A 22,641-nucleotide genomic window follows, 5' to 3' on the forward strand; every position below is an offset into this window, starting at 1 on the left:
ACCCAGCAATACCATATCAATCAGGCTGAACTTTAGATAAGTTTCTCCTGATCACAAAATGTGCTCACAAGCATGCTGGAACTTAACACTGAATGTATGCAGGAAAATTCACTTTCAACACGAACCAGAAATAGGTATTGACAGCATTAAATTTAATTGCTTTTGCCATGAATGTGACGAAATAGTTTGCAAACCTGTCATAGCTAAATATAGTTTTTATGGAACACTTCAAGCTTTTGCTATCTTTCCAGGGTTTTGAAGACCTTGTGGTAAGGTGTATATGAAAATTGAACTTGAGTTTGTTGAAATAACTATTCATAAACTAGCAAGTTGATGTTATATGATGGTTTGTTAGAGAACTTGGTTCTCCTATCTATGAGTCGGTTAATGAACTGTGTTTCTTGGATTCTAGAGTATTTTCCAGGCCTGAAGATTGTTTGTGTAACCCAGATTGGAAGGCGGGAGCAATACAATGTAATCTATCTGTCTTCTGAGTGTTCATATTAAGGAGCTATTGTCTGTGTGAGAATAACTTTGTAGCACAGGGAATGGCAGAGGTGTAGCGATTGTACATGGAAAATGGTAGTCAGTCAACCACTCATCTTTTGGAAGAGATCTGTCATTTTCCTTAATGAGTGCTGCTTATTTAGTCAAGGATGTTTAATGAGGGTAACTGCTCTTTTTAGATATGTTTCTTTTTACTGCAAAATGGAAGTATGGGTCTCGAAGTAACTAGAATTTTTAGAAGCTTGCTCGTAACTTTTTTTGAGTTGTTCCCCTTGAGCATAGATTATGATGCAAAGTTCTGAACGCCTGTTGTTCCTTGATATTTTTTTTTGCCAATTTATAAATTGATAAAGCCAAGGGCTATCTAGTTGAGCCCAATGTTGCAGTAATCATTATCGGGATATTATCGGCGAGGGGAAAAAATCGGAGAAAATCGTAAAAATCGGGAAAAAATTGTAAAATACTAAAACATTCATTCTTTTTTAATTTTTTTAATATCTACAGCATCTACAACATAAAATAAATACATTGACACATAAATATGATAAAAGAACTAATATATAAGATGTGTAAGATCATTTCTAGTGCTACATCACACATAACAGTGAATCATGTCCTGAGTAATAAGTCTTGACTCCCGAGTCCCAACTCAGCCTCAAAATATCAACAAAAAATTTAATAATGTATCTCATATGATGAGTCATAATGTCATATACAATCAAATGAACCAAATAACTAAAGTCTAATACTACTATTTCCTCTGCCTCTCTAGATGTAGATGCCGGTGGAGTTGGTAGTGGACTTTGCTGTGCTCTAGACGCTGAAGAACTAGGAGCTATAGGAGGTAGACCACGTCCTCTACTGGTGACAGGGGTAGCCTGGGTAGATTGTGTCATCTCCTCCTAGTCCTCATCAAAAAATCAGAGAATTTTTTTATTTATTTTTTTCTTTCAGAAGATTTTTCCCCAAAAAATCGCGATTTTTCGAGTTATCGCGATTTTTGGTGAAAAAAAATTAGCATAAAAATCGGGCGATAATATCGCCAAACTCAAAAAATCGCGATTTTTGCAACACGGTTGAGCCTTTTCATTAACCACCACTTGTGAAAGTGATTTTGTTTCAGTGGGTCACTGTTTCTAGTATTTACTGTAGACTCTCTTGTTAATGTAAGTGTTAAATGCTTAAAAACTATGAAACTGGATTACGCCTACTAATATTTTCAGTACAATCTAGTGGACTCTGTGATGATGTGTGGAAGATTTATTGACCATTATGGGACCAAGATGCATAAATTTCTTTGACTTTTCCTAAGTCACTGCCTTGAGGATTTCAAACAGACCAACAAGAGGAATGTCCATGTAGGAGATCTTTTATGTTTCTGCATATCTGTAATTCTTTGTCGATTGATTTTGGCTTGATCCCATATCCCAAATATTGATAATATTACAAATATTGAATCACTTTACTTTAGTTTAAGCAAGATAGACTAACTTAGGAGGCTATGAGGGCTCTCTAGCAGAACCTCCTTGGAATCTATGCATTCTATTTTTTTTTAAATCCTAAATGCATATAAATCACTTCCTAACATAGTAATCAAATTTTAGGATCCTGTTTGCCTGCAAAAGAATTTCTATGCTTTACCAAATTTTCAGGTTGAACATGTATACCGTATTTCTTCTTTTCATACAGTTGCATATGGTGTCAATGGTCTTTTGTCACTTGAATGATAAATCTGTTGAAGTACTTCATATATCCAAGTCATTAAATTGCATGCAACATTGATTGATTCATGTGCCATTGTTGGTAATGAACAGACATTTCTACAGAAGCTGATAACTTTAGGAAAGGGTTCTTCCTTGCACCAAATTGCTGTTCGATGTATGTGTATTTTACTGGAAGCAATTCCACACTTTAATTATCGGGACAGCTTGTTAGGTGCAGTTATCCCGCACATGAGCTCCATTGAGGATTTAAACAGGTTTATCTCTTTACTCTATATTTCTATATTACAAGATATATTGCTTCTGTCTATGTTGAATACATTTTTTCTGTACATACAGTAGTGTAGGGTACAATTTTCTTTTGGTTTATTTTTCAGACTTTTTAAATAACTTGTCACACAACTAACTGTGCAGGAGACTGAGTTGTGCTGCCATAAGATCAGTGTTTTTGAATGAGGGGAAGCATCGTGGTGAAGCCACAGTAGAGGCTGTTCAATTGATAGCAGATTTTGTAAAGCACAATCATTGTCGTCTTCATCCTGACACCATTGATGTATGTGGAAATGCGTTTATATCCTTGACAGATCTAGACATTGCTGTTTTGTATATATCCCTCTAACATTAAGTTTTTCTTTCATATGAGGTGATAAGTTGTCAATGAGACAAGTTGAGAAATTATGCAGACACTGTAAGGTATTCAAACAAAGTAATCATGTATCAGGCTAGAGTTAAATTGTCACAAATCTTTCAAGATTTTGTACCTTTTTGATTGAGATATACTAGGTCACTATGAGACAATACCAAAATCTACGGAACATTGAAAGAGAGAGCAACCAGATATAGAATCTAGATGAATTGTGCAACAGAGAGTGTCAGCCATGCCTCAGATAGTTTTATGATGCTTTCAGAATGGCAATCTACCACACCAAATATTCTGCAGTTCCATGTACCCTATACAAAGTTTGAATCATCTTTTGGAATAGTGGTGTCTTTTGCAGAGTTTTTAAAAGCCTGTACTCTCATCTCAGGTATCCAATAAGGGAAATGGTAGACAAGAGAGGCTCATATGGGTATATACATATCGACTTTCTAGCGAAGATAATATGGCTATCACTCACCAATCATGGTAGATAACATGTCCTTCTACAGCCATGACATCATTAATAGATGCCCAAATGTCAGGGTCCAGTAATTTGCCTCATTTTTGCATGTAGCAGTTTATGGCTAAATATAGAAAGAATTGCTTGTAGTTGAAGTTGATGATCATCATGGGTATTGGTGGAGTGTTACAAATAGGCGTTTGCTTAGCCTTGAACTTGATACTGGATTGCTGGGTTTTTCATTGTCGATTCTGCAGTATATGTTCTTCATATTTAATTATCTTTTGTTTTCTTTCCTTTAGCAGTTGCCATTATCATCCATGCCTTACGCTTTCTAAATATTGCTATGATTGGGGATTGATTTTGTTACAATCCTAGCATGATGGAAACCTATTTAGCCCAGCAATTGATGCTGCTATCTTTTCCTTAAAGTCCATTTCACAATTAAATTTTTTATTGTGGGTTTGTTGTGGAACTTCCATCATCATTGTTTCACACTTGGGTCAGGTGCCTTTTTTGAGGTATCCCCTCTTTTAACCATCTTGTTAATTTGATCCTAACATATTTACAAATTGGCTCTGTTTTGCATCATATGTCTTCACTTGGTTGCTTTTGGTGACTAACGAGTTTGATTTGATATTTTCTCATTAGATCTCAGAGATTTAACTTTGCTTAATTTTTTATTATCTAATCTCAAATTGCAAGTGGCTTGGGCTGGTTGTATTTGTAGTATCGGACATTATCTTCAGGGTGTTGAAGAAATTGTAACTAGGTTTGTCTTCATAATGACTTGTAATTATAATTTTATATAAAGAATAAAAGAATGTATTCCTTGCATCATGGGTTTCATGAGCAAGAATTGTTTTTCATAGGTCAAAGACTTCTTCTTGATGCCTTTAGGAATTTGTTGTCTTGTCATAAATATAATTAAGAAGTCATGAAGTCATGTTACACATGTAGAAGACATGTCATTTATGTAAAAGTTGCACTCCAAGACATTGCCACTATCCCTCTTGCAGTCGGCTAAAAGAAAGACAATATTCACCTTAAGGAAAAGTCGGCTTATCTCCAGGATCTCATGTCAGCCTGGATAGCAAGCATAAGTCATTATATAAAGAGTGACTTGACCTCACAACAACAAGCATCTCGTACACATCTGCTCTGAAACAATATGGATGTCAGAGAAAAGAGATAAGGGTAATACAGTGAGGAAGGAAGGCTACTACAAGTGCGTAAATGTCTCAAATGATTTCAGACTAAGTCTGTCTCATCTCTGTCATATTAGCGAAGGACCGAAGACTGTTCTAGGACAGTGACAATTCAGTTAAGGGCTACATCAAGTGTGTAACTATGATAGAAAGAGACTGAAGTTAGAGAGGCTCTTGTGAACCAAAGGAAGAGATCAATGGAAGACGAAGACTGTGTCCAGGGTTGCAAAGAAAAGAGATCGAGACTCTCTAAGTGACAGTAATAGTGAAAAGGAGAAGGAATGAAGTGATACAGTGCGAAGAAGGAAGGCTGTGATATGAAGGTCGAAGAGTGTAAGAGATAGTGACAAGTGTCTTGAAGGTAAACTTGTGTCAAATGTCCTTGTCAAGGGTCATGGTCTTGGTATTCGTCAATTGGGATCTCTATAAAAAGAATTTTGTGCAAGTTTTCCTATCAAAGAGCTAGAGGTTTTGGCCTTGGCAGAAAGCCAACTTTTGTGTTCTTGTCTCTTTTGTTTTTGGTAACTGTTTGATGAACTAAGAACACACTCTAATAATATCAAGAGAAGATTGTGCTATTAAGGAAAAGTTAAAAATGCCTCACATATAGTTATCATGGCAAGAAGAATCTTGTTAACTTAATTTGCCCTAGATTCTTCAACATTGTATCAGAGCTAAGGTACTGAAGTCAAAGGAAGGGCATAAAAGAGACATTCAAGGATCAAGTTTCAAGAAGGGCACCAAAGCAAGTTGAAAGGCTTTGTGTTTCAAAAACCTACATGAAAGATCGAAGAATCAATCCATAACAAAAATCTACAATGGCAAGTGTTTTTGTCTATATATATAATCAAGGAGATAGTCTACAACAACAAGACAATTCAGGATAAGTACTACAGTGAGACTGATTTGATCCTTTTCTAAAGTTCTCAATTGGTGATATGACTACAATCTCGGGTTCCAATCAAGTAACATACTACCCACAGTCCTGGTATCTTCCACAGATCATTCAAGGCTCAGATAGTTTACTTAGTGCTCATAACTCACATCACAGTCAAAAGAAGAGAAGGCAATTTTCGTGATCTCAATAACTTATAGTCTGGAGCAGTTTCGGTGCTTGGTGCTAAAGTTCTCAAAAGAGATCTTTAAAAGGGGATTTCAGTTGTTCATGCTAGGAGACTCAAGAAAGGATCTACAATACAATCACATCAACTCGAAGATCACCTGAAGGAAGCATCAATGCATCTTCAACGTGATCAAGGTGAAGATTCTATCTTGTCTTGCCAAGTAAGTATCTTTCATTCTATAATCAAGTTTGGTTAAATGACTTCGCGTTTGCAAGGAGATCTATAAACTGGTTGGGTCATCAAAAATTCCTTGCGTGAGAGAGGAGGATAGATATAGTCCCCAGAAGAGAAGTCATTGATGTCTATGGAAAAGTCTCTAAAGATCAAGCATTGCTTGAGTGCATGTAAAAGGATCAAGGGATTCTTATGAAATCAGTCAAATGTCCTTCCATCCCTATATAGCAGGAGAGGAGACATAAAAAGAGATATATGAAATGCTAGAAGATATATTCTCTGAAAATGCAGTAAAGAAGGTCATATTAGTTGGACCTGATTGAAGGTATCAAAGAATGAAGGAATATATTCATGAGATCTCAATTGGGAGATCTGGGCGAGGTGATAAGAAGATAATCATCATTGTTATAACTGATAAGCAAGGTAACAAATGTCCATAGGCAAGAAGGTTGCCTCATTTGACAACTTGTGGTCTCTATGCTAGATAAAAAAAAACAAGTTGAGGGCAAAAGTGTTGAAGGTTAAAAGACTCAAACATTTGCAGAAGGGAAAGGGAAGTTTGGTCCTCAAACAAGACAAAACAATATAGCTAAGATTCAATGCTATGTAAAGATTGTGGAAAGAAAGCTCATATCACTGGAAGGATGGAGGAAGCTGAAGAAAAGGGCTAAGGAAAGAGGGAGTAACAGATCTCTACTATGATTGAGATGGTACCCCTCAAAAGGGTCTTATCATAAGCTCCTCAATATTTTGATATGACCATGATAATAAGATGCATTGTGGCATCATGGAAGCATTAGTAACAAGAGCTCGTGACATCACCATGGGAATCATGAAGGACAAAATCCATGGCAGTCAAACATGAAGGATATAGCTCTTGGGAACCTCATTGGACATTGAAGAAAAGGATGAAGTCATCTAGGACAAGGGTCATCACATCAAGTCAAAAGGAAACATTTGTCGATGGGGATATGCAAGATCCTCAAGAGAGGAAGCAAGTGTTTCATCAGGAATTCCAAGTTATGGAATTCATGGGATGATGGTATGATGAAGCAGATCAAGGGATTGAAGATCTTTTCAATCAAGGAAGCTGCTGAAAGAAGCCTAGATGACCTAAAGGTAAAATGAGGTATGTATGCTTGTATTTAATATTATAAAGTCATGTTGTATGGTTGCAGGTAACATGGATCACTACTTCTATCTTGAGAAGCATGATCAAGAGAAAAAGGATCTCCTGCTCTGAAAGGATGCAGTAAGGCATAAGTCACACTATATGAAATCAACATAATATGTCCTCATATGAAGTATGAGGTGGTTGACTATAATTAAGGAACTCTGATTGAAAGCTCCTGGGAATGGAATGAGTGAGGAAGGAAGAGATCGTGAGATATGAAACCCTGATAAAGGCAATCAACATCCAAAAGACCAAGAAGATTTGACTAGGAAATCTCTCGGAAAGATATGAAGACTCTGATGAAAGTCTGAAAAAGATGGAGACCCTTGACAATGGATATCTTTGGGAGATGTGTCAACATGTATGCAGGATGCTGATACCTACAGGAAGATGTCATGATGAAGAGCCATCTCATAAGGTACTATTTGATTTAATGTTATGTTTTGATTTCTTGAATAATATCTGGATGAGTTCATGCAGGGCTACTAGAACAAGAGTTGTAAGTACAAGTACAACTAGCATTCATGTGGTGGATGGAAATTCCTGAAAGAAACATGATGAGGAAGAAGTAGCCATATGACGAAGGTTCCAGATATGTATCAAGAAGGCCACTTTCCATGAAGAAAGGAATGACATGATGAACCAAGAAGGAAAGTGATCGATGGCTAATGCCCTACAAGGAAGAAGCTCGACTGAATTTCATGACATCAAGGAAGGAAATTGATCAAGCAGCTGAAGGGCCCACGAAGAAGAAGCTGTTGATGAAAAGGAGAGTCCCTGGTGAAGAGGGAGCTCTGACAAGTCCCTAATTAAGAGGGAGCTTGGGCAAGTTCTTGGTCAGAAGGTGATTGGGTACATTGCTTTACAGGAATGGGCGTATCTTCCCTAGTTGAGAGGGAGATATAGACACAACATTCTTGTCTTCACTTGGGAAGAAAGAATGGGGGATTGGGTAATCATCTGGCATTCGATGCTCTTTGAGGATGTGTAGGGCATCCAAGATAAGAGTAGGCAAGAGGACCGATATTCTTTGAGGACTGGGAACGCAAGATAAGAATAGTCCTAGAAGGTCATACTCAGTGAACACCCGGGTCAGTATGAACCTTGAGAGACAATGATGAAGGTGTATATAGTTATTGGTCTCGCCAACATTGTGCTTTGATTTGATGAGAGAGAGAGAGCTGCCAGTCAAGGCCTTGCTGTGGAAACAATATTGGTTACTATCATGCTATACAGATGGGTTACCAATCTGATTCTTCTTATGAGAAATTCTTCAGATTGAGAATGACCAAGTACCATCATGAATATCTCCCTAGTTAAGAGGGGGTGTTGAAGAAAGTGTAACTAGGTTTGGTCTTCATAATGACTTGTAATTATGATTTTATATAAAGAAGAAACGAATGTATTCCTTGCATCATGGGTTTCATGAGCAAGAATTGTTTTTCATAGGTTAAAGACTTTTTCTTGATGTCTTTAGGAATTTGTTGTCTTGTCATAAATATAATTAAGAAGTCATGTTACACATGTAGAAGACATGTCATTTATGTAAAAGTTGCACTCCAAGACATTGCCACTATCCCTCTTGCAGTCGGCTAAAAGAAAGACAATATTCTCCTTAAGGAAAAGTCGGCTTATCTCCAGGATCTCATGTCGGCCTAGATAGAAAGCATAAGTCATTATATAAAGAGTGACTTGACCTCACAACAACAAGCATCTTGGACACATCTGATCTGAAACAATACAGATCTCAGAGAAAAGAGATAAGGGTAATACAGTGAGGAAGGAAGGCTACTACAAGTGCGTAAATGTCTCAAATGATTTCAGACTAAGTCTGTCTCATCTCTGTCATATTAGCGAAGGACCGAAGACTGTTCTAGGACAGTGACAATTCAGTTAAGGGCTACATCAAGTGTGTAACTGTGATAGAAAGAGACCGAAGTTAGAGAGACTCTTGTGGACCGAAGGAAGAGATCAGTGGAAGACAAAGACTGTGTTCAGGGTTGCAAAGAAAAGAGACCGAGAGTCTTTAAGTGACAGTGCCATAATAGTGCGAAGGAGAAGGAATGAAGTGATACAGTGCGAAGAAGGAAGGCTGTGATATGAAGGTTGAAGAGTGCAAGAGATAGTGACAAGTGTCTTGAAGGTAAACTTGTGTCAAATGTCCTTGTCAAGGGTCATGGTCTTGGTATTCGTCAATTGGAATCTCTATAAAAAGAATTTTGTGCAGGTTTTCCTATCAAAGAGCTAGAGGTTTTGGTCCTGGCAGAAAGCCAACTTTTGTGTTCTTGTCTCTTTTGTTTTTGGTAACTGTTTGATGAACTAAGAAGACACACTCTAATAATATCAAGAGAAGATTGTACTATTAAGGAAAAGATAAAAATACCTCACATATAGTTATCATGGCGAGAATAATCTTGTTACCTTAATTTGCCCTAGATTCTTCAACACAGGGAAGGAGACAATTTCAACCAAGTTATAGGAGAACTTCTTGCGCAGTTTTTAACATAGTGTCTTGCATCTATTGCCTTACAAACTATATTTCTTTTGAACATGCAGAGATTTATTATCGGATAATCCAGATTGATGATTGCTTGCTGTTATATGAAATGTTCATGGTTGGTGAATATTATGACAGTTGGCTCATGTATAATACAACATTGTGGTAGCTGGTTAACTGTTCTTGGTTTCCGAATTTAATCTATTTTGATGTCTTGTATTTGATAGTTTTCTGTGTAAACTTCTCTTCAGGTTTTTTTATCACTTTCCTTTTATGAAGATCTCAGCAGACATAATGAGTCAAAATCAGATGGTAAGAATCGCTATAGACAGAAAAACAAAAATAATGACCTCAAGCCAAGTGGACCAGAAAAGAGTGAGAACAAAGTGAAGAAGCACCAGTTGGCTGCAAGGTTGAGAGAAGAGGTTTGGTTATGGACTCAGTTCTGTGTTGGATTTTATAGGCCTACTTTTCAATTGTAACTTTATAACTCTGTAGAAGTTTGAATTGTCATCAGTTTCCCATGTTCATCTTTTGGTATATGTTTTATCTCATATGTCTATCCGATGAAGGTTGAGGAAGATTTTAAAGCAGCCTCTTCGGCTCCGGATCCTTCAGAATGCAGAAGAATGCAGACACAGACCCTTGCTGCTGTGTTTGAGACTTATTTTCGTATTCTGAAATGCAGTTTGGACCCACAGCTAGATAGGTCAGTGTACTACAAGCAAGATTACATGATTTATTATATGCATGAGAATTCTGGGATAGAATTCTTAATAATATACAATGAAATAGCGTTTTAAGTAATTTAACTGTTTATTTCCATATTCTCAGGCGTATCAACCCAACAAATGGTGTCCGCATGCATCATGGGTTTGGACTAAGACCACTTCTTGTGCCTTGCTTGGATGGGTTAGGAAAATTTTCGCATTTGATCAATGTTGATTTTATGGGAGATCTGTTGGCACATCTCCAAAAACTTGCAGCTGCAGATAGCACATTGAATACTAGAAGCGGAACTTGTCTTCAATTAATGCTGACAGTTCCTGAACGCCTAAGATGCTGCATTGTGGCATTCAAAATTGTTCGAAGCAACCTTGATGCATTAAATATAGATCTTCGAGAGTTCTTTGTACAATTATATAATTTACTTCTTGACTGGGAACCTGAAAGGTTCTACTTTGAAGCCATTTTAAGAGAAATAATTTTCCTCAAATAGCTGCCTAGAATTCTTAGCAGTGCAAGGAAAAATAGTTTGACTTCGTGGTGTCTGCTTCCAGGGACAATCACTGCGAAACACTTGCAGAAGCACTGCAAATAATGTTATGCCAGGGAAGACAACATGACATGCAGAGGGCAGCCGCTTTTACAAAACGACTGGCCTCGTTGTCGCTGCATTTTGAATCTGCTGAGGCTATGACTGGTAAAGTCTCGTTTCTGTGGATTTTGGCTGGTTTGCAGCGTGCACTCTGTTCTTCACGAGAATAACATTAGTCACTCTGTTTGTTGATTTTCTTTTTCGAAAAAATTGAATTGTATCAAATCTCATGCACAAGTAAAATTGAATTGTGCATGTGTTTTTTCCTATAAAAATCAGAAATACAAATGAGATCGCATTTATTAAACTTAAACATAAAAATTTACACATGATAAGTGTAAAATTAACATGAAAACTTAAAAAGATAATAATTAAGGTTTTTTTTAATATATATACATATATATATATATATATATATATATATATATATATATATATATATACATACATACATATATATATATATATATACATACATATATATATATATATATATATATATATATATCAATGTTACCAGACTCGGAATCAGCAATAAGTCGGCGAGGCAAAAGAGCGAAGAGTTTTAATCACATCGGGGAAAAATTTGCAAAAAATTGGTGAATTCAATAAATAAAAATATACACATATATTGAATTAAAAAAAACATTTTTGCATTAATATTCGGTAAAGCCATGTCCAAACAATGCATAATATCAATAGATGTCTAAAATATCATGAATGAATAAGTATCTCATATATGTTATGAGTCCAAACATGATCCAAAGTACTGAGTCTTGACTCCTAACCAGTGACTACATAGAACCAGAAGCATATGCTTCTAAAAGTTTACAAAAAACTGCATACTAATCGGAAAAAATCAGTAACTAAGAGTCTAAGACTATTAAGAGTGAGAACTAGAAGCGATTCCTTCCACTCCTTCGCTTGCTTGACTCTCAAAGTTCTCCAAGTCATGTAGGCTTAAAAGAGGAGCCTCCTCTAATTGGACCCATTCTGCTGCATTTGTAGTTTGCAAATCTATCTCTTCAAGGTTGATTGATGAATGATCCAAACTTGTCATTATTGTGAGACATTGAAATGTGAATTGAAGTTTGACTTTGAACTTTAAAGTACGAATTAGATTATGAAACCTTCAAATTCAAGCTCTCACCTAGTATTTGATTGTTGCGAAGTCGTAGATTGTAATGGACGAATACAAGGTCATTTAAGCGTTTTTGTGTCAATCGGTTGCGCTTCTTAGAATGTATTTTCTCAAACATGCTCCAGTTGTGCTCACAACCTGAAGCACTGCATGCTTGGTTGAAGATTTGAATGGCAAATCTCTTCAAATCTGCCGTATCACTACCAAAGTTTTGCCATCAAAGACCTAGCAAGTGGCAAGGGATTGTGAGTAGAAGTACTAAATACTAAATAGTAAAAACTTAAAAAGACAACAGAATTTAATAAAACATTTAACATAAAAAATAAAGTTTAAACAAATTTAATGAATTGATGAAGCCATCAAGCCTCAAAGGGTACCTGGCGACATCTTAGACCTTTTTCGTATAGCACTGGTATAGGCAAACAACGTAGATGGCGCCCTATAATCTTGTAGTTGGGAAAAGACACAGCTTTGAAATTTTGGATCAGGGAAGCACCTTTCCATGCATGTCATAAGTCCTTTGCCAACCTCCCCATCCTCATTAAATTTGCTCTTTTCATAAAAATATTATGGGTTTAAGAAGTACCCAGCAACATGTAAGGGGGAATGCAATTGCCTATCCCAACGTGAATCAATAATGTCCCAAAGAGGCATATATTTTGCCTCCTGATCCCCATACCTTCTTTTGATGGCCTCCTTTACGAGATCCATTGCCTCATAAATGTAACCCATGGCGGGCTTGTCACCATCAACCATCCTAAAAGTTCAAGCTTTCAAATTTAAAGAAATATGAAACATTGAAAATAAAAAAGCTGGAAATGAAATTTTAAAAATGAAAAAGTTAAGACTTGAAGTACCTGAGAACTCTAACAAGGGACTTCGTCACAACATTAATCTCTTTGACATCTTTTCAGAAATCGTCATTAAACACAAGTGCAACAATTTCAATGCCTTCAAGGACCTTGGAATGTTTAGATGGCATCCACTCAAGTCCTAAGAACATACTCTTCAGATTTATCTTTTGCTCAACCACCGATTGCAAAGATATGAAATTTGTTGCAAATCTAGTCACTGCAGGTCAAACAATTTCTTTACCTTCAGTGTATTTTCTCATGGTGTTTAGGACAATAGTGTGGTTGTATAGGTATTTGGTTATGGATTTTTCCTTCTCTACAACCTCATGTATCCAATGAAGCTTACCAATGTCCTTAAGCATTAAATCTATGGAATGGGCAGCACAAGAGATCCATAAAATAGTGGGGTGCCTAATCTCAAAAAGTCTACCAGCAGCCATATAATTAGCTGCATTGTTAGTGACAATTTGTACAAGTTCTTCTCCCACTTCTTGAATGACTTCCTCCATTATTTCACAAAAAAGTTGGGCAGTCTTAATCTTGTCTGAAGCATCCACTGATTTGAGAAACATTATGTCTGCTGGACAAGATACAAGGAAATTTATTAACGTTCTATTCCTTTGATCTGTCCATCCATCACTCATGATGGTGCACCCTATTTATACCCATGACATCTTCAACACTCTCTAACAACAAATCTGTCCTAAGGCTCTTTGATGAAAGGGCTTTGAACCCTGGACCTGCAACAACAAATGCATCAATCATATCTTGCCAATAAGGACTTTTGACACGGTGGAAAGGTATTCCAGAATAGTACCAAAAGTTAGCAATGGCCTTCCTTGCCTAACTATGGATATTTTTTTTTTTCCAACCAGTGGCATCTAAGGTAGGTTGGGAACTGGGTTTTGTGCGGGGAGCAAAAGAGGTGTTTATGTTTCCACCTCCAGTGTTGAAGGAAGGAGGATTCATTTGGCCTTGAGTTTGACTTGGACTGAGAGGCATGTGTGGGAAACTTGGGAACGACATTGAGGATTCAACAGAGGGAGATGACTAGTGGGTAGTGGAAGAAAAACCGTCAACTCCAAGAGTTCCTATTTCCCTATTTTGCTTTGCTTTCTTGGCATTATGCTGACGCAACATATCGATGGCCATGGTTGCTTGGTGTTTGACATTTTCATCAACCTTGCTGCAGAAACCTATATCATGGCCAAATATTTGTGCAAGGTGGAACTTGAATCTATAAATTCCTCCACTACATTTCATTTTGCAAAATTTACAAAGGAGCTTGGCGTCTTCGGGGATCTTGTCACAATAAGCCCAAGCAAAGTCCTTCTCCCTCGGCATTGTTGTTGTTTTGGACTTGTGTTTAAATTGTGGCTTCTGTTAAGATTTGGAGTTGTGCCTTCTGTTTAATTTGGCTCCTGTAAAAGACAAAAAAAATTAAAATAAAAAATGCCATATATAACTTTGTAGAAAAGAGGGTTGGTTTTAAAGGATATGAGATTTTGTTAAGGATCAAAGAGGACTCTGTCCAACAACACAAGCACATTTCGACCTAATATATCATATGACCTTGAAACACAATTAGGTATATACGAGGAAATGCTACCTAAAGGAGATACTATCAACATATATTCATATTGCATTGTAATCTTGAATTTGCAAGTTCATTTAGCATATGAAAACTGAACCAATACATCAATAATAGATTTTGGAAGAACAAAAATACCCAAAGTTGTGAATGCATGGTTAAAGCCTTTGGAGTTGGCAAGACATTGACCAAGGAAGGAATGCTCGGTGGTTGGTATGAAACCATTTCTTAGTGCATTTTTAAAATCTATTTAAGCCCCATTTATAGGGTTGAAAAGTCATAACTAAAGGATGCTCTAGTGAAACTTGAAACTTCAATGGCACGGTGAAATCCACAATATTTTTTGAACATTCGATTGCTGAACAGTGAAACTTGAAACTTGCCATTGAAAACGACATTGACACTTCAATATAGTAATATACCTATTATTTAAGCTAAGTGCCAATGTACCTTGATTGTTGAACAGTGAAGCGGCTAAGCTTGAAGGTAACACTGTTGAAGCGGCTAAGTTTGAAGGTAACACTGTAACACACATTGAAGGTGATGCGCGACTGCCCTAGGGCTGATATAGAGTCTGGACAAAGCACAGTGCACATGTTGGCCACTGCCTGATATGGAGTCTGGACTTAGGCTCACGTTGGTGGTTGCCTGATATGGAGTCTGGACTGTGTAATAGTGAGTAGTGAATTAGTGACTGATTATTGAAAGTCTTGGCGTATGAGTTGTGGGCTTGAAGGTCTCGACGTACAAGTTGCGGAGTTGATTAATAAATTTTGGAACGATTGACGTCTAGTTTTTAGCAATGCGACATACCTAAATTTTAAAAACGCGTGCTCATCGAGTCAAGGCGGAAATTGAATAAATCAGGAATCAATCGCAAGAATCGGCATTAATCGGCAAACTCGCGTTGACCACGTGTCAAACTTGGTCAACGCGAGTTTGACTCGTAAAGATTTGGATAAGATCATTTGGAGGGTGAGTAGATTCCGACTCGCGATTAATTGACGAGTCCTGTTTCACTGATATATATATATATATATATTATTTAATAAAAGAAATTATATTATTACCTCTCTCCCACACACACACATATATTCTATGAGAAATATCTCTATATTCCATATGAAGAATATACATGTTTTGGCCCTCGAGGGACTATCAAACAAGAAGGCTCGAAGCCATTACAAGGATAATACTCATTATGAGCTCAACATGTCACATGTAGGATTTGAACTTGGGTGGGTAGGATAACTCTCCCAACCACCCGAGCTATATATACAGGAGACTATTTAAATGGAGACATTGTGTGTGTGCATAAATGTTTTAAAACTTGGACCTAGCCTCAAAATCATTAAGGGCCTGCTTGGACTCAGCTCAAAATCGTTGAGGGCGTGCTTGGACTCAGCTCAAAATCTAATTGTTTTTAATGTTATACTTGCTTTACTCAACAATACATAAAATATTAAAATTTTAATGAAAAAATATTTGAAAGATTTTGATTCATGATTCCTAACATTAGAGACAAAATATGCAAAAATATGCTAATGTATATACCATACAAGGGTGATTATATTAAAATGGCATTGGGTGCAATACCTATTTGAAACAAAATACATTGTCAATGAAGCTCTAAATGGCCTCCAATGTCTAAAACTCAACATGCTACAAGGATATGAGTATATCCTTGTAATGACTTACTAAATATCACTAGTTAACATGATCAATGATCAAGCTCATCACCATTTAGAGCAGGTGTCCTTTCATGACTGGGCATGTCTTTTAGACATGCCTTTTCACTTAACTTAATGACTACTTAACATAATCAATATTTGACTATTTAATATTTACATTTATTTTCTTGTTATGAATTATATTCATAACAGAGTAGCATCCAAGTTTGAAATTTCCTTGATTTACCCTCTAAATATTAATCATTAATCATCATCAGAATCATCACTCTCATCCTCATTTGATCATTGATTTTCTATAGCTGTAGCTTGTCACATTGTAGGATGCAGTATAATACTATGATCTAGCATGTTATTTTGGAATATAAAGGCCTTTTAGAGCATGCTCCTTGATGTTTGTAACATTTTTTGTTCAACGATGTTTTGCAATAAGTGCTATTTTGGTTATATGCACTATTACTTGCTATATAAATGAGAACTTTTGCATATTTGTGTATAAATGGTTTGGATTCATATGGATGTACATGAATATATATGCTTTTTCTTTAAAATATGAATATTTTATGTGTTTTGGGTAAATCGTTTTTTTTTTTGGTTGAGTTTGTTATTTCCAGTTCTGATCGGTTCTCGGTCCACCAGGTTTTTCGGTTCAATGACCGGTTCGATTTTGATAACATTGGTTTCGACCGAAAACTATGGTATTTTGATGAGTTAAGTGGCTGTTTTGAGCCCGCTCAATTGGCCAAGAAGGGGGTGGGTCCCTTCTATCGCCCAAAATTGCCTAATTAAACATTTTTCGTAGTGTTTATTTCTCTCCTAAGCTAGCTTCATTAAAAGAAAAATAAAAGCTCTGTAAAGTGCAATAGGTTGGGATTGTAGAAGGCTGAGGATCTTGTATATGTTCATTCAACCTATGCCTTGCGTCTCATAGGGGTGAAATTTATACAAGTGGACCTCATAAAGATTGGGCTGTGGAAACAAAATGTCCAGACTTAGAGCTCCCTTTTTCTCTACTTCCTCATTGCCAAAACTTATTCCTTAGAATGTTTGAATTCAAGATATTAGGATTTGGTGAGGTCAACATCAAGAAAGAGCTTGTGTGGGAGGGAGGTGAATAGTCTCTTGTCTTGGAGGGTCTTGAGACCATCCTATTGTGTCCTAAAGCAAAGGAGTGGTGTCCAAATGGTGCCCTTTCAAGCTTGCTAAATGTAGATATCCTTTAGATTAAGGGCATCATGGCAATTGTACAAGGTGTTTGAAGAGGAGGTAAGGGTGGGGGCGGAGATTCCACACACCTTAAGATTGAGCTCCTTGGCTTGTTGAATGCATTCCTCTATAGTCTAGGCCTAGACCATTTCTTCCAATTCAATGAGCCAAGGTGAGGCATGGGATGGAGGGTGGTTTCCTTCTTTTGAACCATTTGCATCAAAGAATTAAGTGTTATCGCCTTCTATTTGAAGATGCTTGCTGAGACCTCTTCTCATCTTGCATGTTTTTAATTTTTGAGATATTAGATTCTATAGTGGAGGAGGGATCAAGTGGGATTAGGAAATGTGAGTTTTTTGGGCTATCCATTATCACCAATAGGTTTGGATTTATTCTACAAAGTAGGAGAAACTTGGGGGAGAAGCCAAAATAGTGTGTAACAACTTAGTGATTGTGGTGCGTTAATAACATGGTTGATCACTATTGCCATTCCCTTGCTATTCATGGTGTTTTCTATTGCTGATGACCAATTATTGGTTAGTGTTTCACCCATTATATGACTTGCTCTTATAGATTACTTTTTGTACTATGTTGCCACTCTCCCTTCTATTGCTATGTGTTTTTACAGAAGCCCTCATTGACCCATAGTTCGTTGCATGCTTTTTTGTTAACACTTAATATTGTTATTGCTACTATGTCCACTTGGAGAGACTATGGTGTTTGTTGGCAATGTTGTAAGAGGTTTATAATGAGATTGGGAAGGGAAAGGGGGGTAGTATGGGGCTGAAAGGGAGAGGGCGTGAAAGCTAGGGATGAGGGGAGTTGAGTAGGGTGCCATTGAGAAGAGTAGTAAGTCGCCTAAGTTAGGGCAACGAGCCTGATGCCACAAAATCTACTAGGCCTTGGAGAGGGAAACCTTACAAGGTATAAACTAGACAATGAGACAACAATGGGGTAGAGGCCCAATGTCACCTTAGCCATAACCCCCTACTCTTTATGGATTTTCACCGATGGGAGGAGTCCTAGTGGGAGAGAGATCACCTAAAATGGTAATGGTATGGATAACATACATGGTGATCTAACTAGAGCTCATTCAAGAGAGAGAGACATAGTAATGGTTCAAGGCTTCAAAGAAGCAAAACAATCTCAAAGAAAAGCCCTAAAAAAACAAGGCTTAAGACCTAGGGTTTTGAGGTTTTCGATGATAATAGGTGTTGTCAAGGTCAAGGCTAGAAGGAAAGGGTTTCTTATAATGAAAATAAGTTAATCCAAAGTTCATAAAACCCTCAAGGAAGTCCTTAAGTTGAGAGAATGAAGACTAGGGTTTCCCTTTTAGGGAAAATACCTAGGGCAAGAGATTTTATGTATGAAATTTGAGTGGATGCCACCAAATTGAGCGATTGTGGCAAACCAAGTCAACTTGATGTTTAAGCTCTCAAACCTTGAAAAACCCTCTTTTCTAGAAATTCGCAGCAAGCCCTAGTTTCTCCTCTATCCTTGAAGGGACTCGAATTTTAAAGAGAGGAAATGGATAAAATTTAGATTGATCGCCAAAGACTTGGATTAGTGCCTTGCCCCTTGGGTAGATGGAGTCATGGATACCAAAGATATGCCAATCATGCTCTTTAGGAGGTTGGAATTTGATGCCCTAGCACAAATTTCAAACATTTACCCACTAAAGGAATAATGGAGTTTATGGGAAGAGCTTCAAAGAGTTTCATCACTAGGATAAATCTTACATTGTCATGTATGTGAAAATTCCTTGATTGCAATTACTGGATATTATTCTCCTAATTGTTGGCAATTTAATTGTTTATGACAACTAACAAATAATTCACAATTGCAATCTTCACCATAAAAATACGCATCAGAAAATGAAGTCAGGAACTGAGAAATAGATGCACACACATAAAAATCGACACTAATATTTTTGGACTAAAAAGTCCATGGAGGAAACCTCGAAGCGAAAACCAGTGCAACAAATGAGGGTTTATTTTATTATTATGCAACATATTGTGGTAGGACAATATTCTGGATGCCAAACTGGCAATCCTTCGGCAAATACACTGGAAAAATATATGGGGATATTTTTCTCCCTCTACAAATTAACTGGGCCTCCCATTGGCTTGCTTGCATCCCTCACCATAAATGCGCACTACTGGCCTGGAACATTTCGCATTGCTTCCTCGTTGTCTCCAGATGAGCCACCCTACCTCTCTCTACCTCTGGAAAAATTTGCTCTACCTCTCGGATGATTTTTCCGGCATCTAGTAACTGAAATGACCTCTCTCTTGGCACTTGCATTGGGGTTTCTGGTTGCTCGCACTGATTGCATGCCCTCTTTGCAAAATAATTTCAGTCTTCCTTTTCAGTTTTCTCCGGTACTGGAAAACCACTGGGAAATTCTCTGGAATCCTCCTCCTAAATTATTTGTTGCTCCCTCTCTTCGATGCTCTCTCTCTGGCTCGATCTTTTTCCCTTGCTGAATCACTGCAACTGGGTAGCTTGATCTGCCAAGATAACTCGCTCTTCCTCTTGTGTCTTTCTCCATCTCATCAACTTGCTCTTATAATCTCTCGCTGGAGCTTCAACAACCACAATTAGATCCTTATCAATGACTTAGATCATCTTAGACTTGATCCAAGTCATTTTCTGGAAGTCTCTAGAGTATAAGTTGAACTCCTTAATTAATTCACTTTAATAAGCCACTTTTCCTAAGTTAGACTTAGGAAATATTTAAATGATGACTAATTAATTTAATTAAGGTGTTTTACAAGCTTATCTCGCGAAACCTCTTATGGGTTATGGAGATCTCATGTTCCTTAGCCTCTTATACACAAATCGAGACTAGAACACCTCTCTGATGCTACCAAATCAATAAAAAACTAACAATGTATGAATAATGCATGCAATTTTCTTCTAACGAGCATTGAATAGATACTGATCAAAATTTAGGGCACAATTTAGCATAGATTAGAGTTACTCATTCCATACATTAGGCATGAAAAGAAAGATTGGCACAATTAACTCATCTTATTCAGCGAATTCATATTTATTATTATTAAAAGATAGAAGATGATTACAATTTGTGGGGGCCTCTGGCTTTATACTGCCTTGGGTGCCTCTTGGTGAATGGGCATGATCTTTGATCATGCTCTTTGCCTAATAACTACTAATTAATTAATTTTTTTGTAAAACATTGCCTTCCTCTCAAAAAATGCTTTGTCCTCAAAGCATATGTAACGACGGATGTTGTTGACGAAATGGTTCAGTCTCCGAAGAAGCTTCTTCTTCTGGTAAGTCCTTCCACTTGATCAAGTATTCCTTGATTACTAAAAGAATGTTGAATGAATTTCTTTCGAATGAGCAAACAGCTCAATCATAATACAAAGATATTTACAATAATAGAAACATCAGGTTTCTATGTAGAATATAGAAACACTCAGTTTCATCAAAGAAACTGCTAAAAGAATATAAATAGCAACAGCTAAAAGGAATGAGCATTAAATGCTAAATAGGAATATTCTAATATATTCTAATACCCTCCCTTAATGCTCAATCTATTTACAACACCAATAGACCCTCTGAATTTTACAAATTTATCAGGACCAAGAGGCTTGGTGAAGATGTCGGCGGGCTGCTATGTTGTGGGAACATATTGCAACTGAACTGAGCCGTCTTCAACAAGCTGGCGAATGTAGTGGCAATGAGTTTCCACATGCTTTGTTCGTTCATGAAAGACAGGATTCTTGGCAAGTTTGAGCACTCCCTGATTATCACAAAACAAAGAAGTAGGCCCTGTCTGGGAAACATGCATATCTGCCAGCATACGTCGAAGCCAAACTGCCTCACAGGATGCCTTAACCGCTCCCCGATACTCGGCTTCTGTTGAGGAGAGAGCCACTGCCTGTTGCTTCTTACTAGTCCAAGTAACAGCGCCGGATCCTAGATTAAACACATACCCAACTGTAGATTTACGGTCATCAACCGAACCGGCCCAGTCAGAATCAGTGTAACCACTGAGAATAGGATTGGAACTTGGAGTGTATAGGAGGCCATAATCAGAAGTGCCACGCACATATCGTAGCACACGCTTTGCTGCTTGCCAATGATCCGCTTTAGGAGCAGACATGAAGCGAGAAATGTAGCTTACTGCAAAACTGATGTCAGGTCTGGTAGCAGTAAGATAGATGAGACTGCCCACTAATTGCCTGAATAAAGTTTCATCCACAAGGGGAGAGGATGACTGAGCTGAAAGTTTGAGCCCTGGTTCCATAGGAGTCGTGGCCGGTTTGCAATCCTGCATTCTGAATCTGTCCACAAGATTTTTGGCATACTTGGACTGAGAGAGAAAGATCTGATTTTCAGTCTGCCAAACTTCAACCCCCAGACAATAATGAAGAAGCCCCAAGTCTGTCATCTCAAAAGTTCTGCATAAATCGTGTTTGATCCCATGGATCAAATGTGCAGAGCTGCCAGTAATGATAAGATCATCCACATAGACAACCACAAACAAGATATCATCACCAGTATGCTTGATGTACAGGTTTGCATTAGAAGGGCTCCGCTGAAAACCCTGATCTGTCAAGTACTGATCAATTTTCATGTACCAAGCCCGAGGAGCTTGTTTCAATCCATAGATTGCTTTAGCTAACCGACACACTTTTTGTTCTTGACCAGCAACCTTGAATCCTGGAGGCTGCGTCATGTAGACTTCTTCTTGGAGATCACCATTTAGGAAAGCACTTTTTACATCCATCTGATGAACTTTCCAATTGAACTGAGCTGCTAGGGCAAGAACAAGCCTTATGGTACTCATCTTGGCTGTAGGAGCAAAAGTCTCCTCATAGTCGATGCCTTCCTTCTGTGAAAATCCTCGAGCCACAAGCCGAGCTTTATACTTGTCTATGGTTCCATCAGCTTTGTATTTCACTTTATACACCCATTTGCAGCCTATGGGCTTTTTGTCTGCAGGAAGATCAGAAAGTGTCCATGTGTGATTCTTCTGAAGACTCTGGAATTCGGCTTCCATAGCCTGTTCCCACTCAGATGTACCCTTAGCCTCTGAATAGGTTTGAGGCTCAAAAGTACTGTGCAAGTTAGCCATAAGAGCAAAATTGACTGTAGACTGTTGTCTGTTCTTATGTCTAGAAGTTCTGCCTTCAAGGAGCTCATCATCCCGGAGATCACCAATGGTTTTAGCCCACCATTTTGGCCGAAGAGTAGAAGAAGCAATAGCAGAAGTAGAGGAACCAATATCAGGAGGAGGTGGAGGAGACTCAAGAGCAATAGGGGCAGCAAGAGGAGGGTTATTTTCTGGAGGAAGCTCAGATAGAGT

The 22,641-nt window shown here is 37.6% G+C and overlaps 1 protein-coding gene across 1 annotated transcript in view; it reads left to right on the forward strand.

Annotated features, from left to right (window-relative positions):
• Positions 1 to 22,641, forward strand: part of LOC149228556 (nucleolar complex-associated protein 3-like) — a 203,911-nt gene that overhangs the window by 60,282 nt on the left and 120,988 nt on the right. Inside the window, exons 5-10 of the mRNA XM_089380802.1 lie at positions 2,322 to 2,485; positions 2,643 to 2,781; positions 9,757 to 9,930; positions 10,078 to 10,214; positions 10,340 to 10,678; positions 10,786 to 10,928. Of these exons, the coding sequence (XP_089236928.1) occupies positions 2,322 to 2,485; positions 2,643 to 2,781; positions 9,757 to 9,930; positions 10,078 to 10,214; positions 10,340 to 10,678; positions 10,786 to 10,928 (1,096 nt within the window). The remainder of the gene's footprint in view (positions 1 to 2,321; positions 2,486 to 2,642; positions 2,782 to 9,756; positions 9,931 to 10,077; positions 10,215 to 10,339; positions 10,679 to 10,785; positions 10,929 to 22,641) is intronic.

Source organism: Pinus tabuliformis, chromosome J (assembly GCF_031772625.1).
Source record: "Pinus tabuliformis cultivar Carrire ecotype Pingquan chromosome J, CPIR1, whole genome shotgun sequence".
NCBI lineage: Eukaryota > Viridiplantae > Streptophyta > Pinopsida > Pinales > Pinaceae > Pinus > Pinus tabuliformis.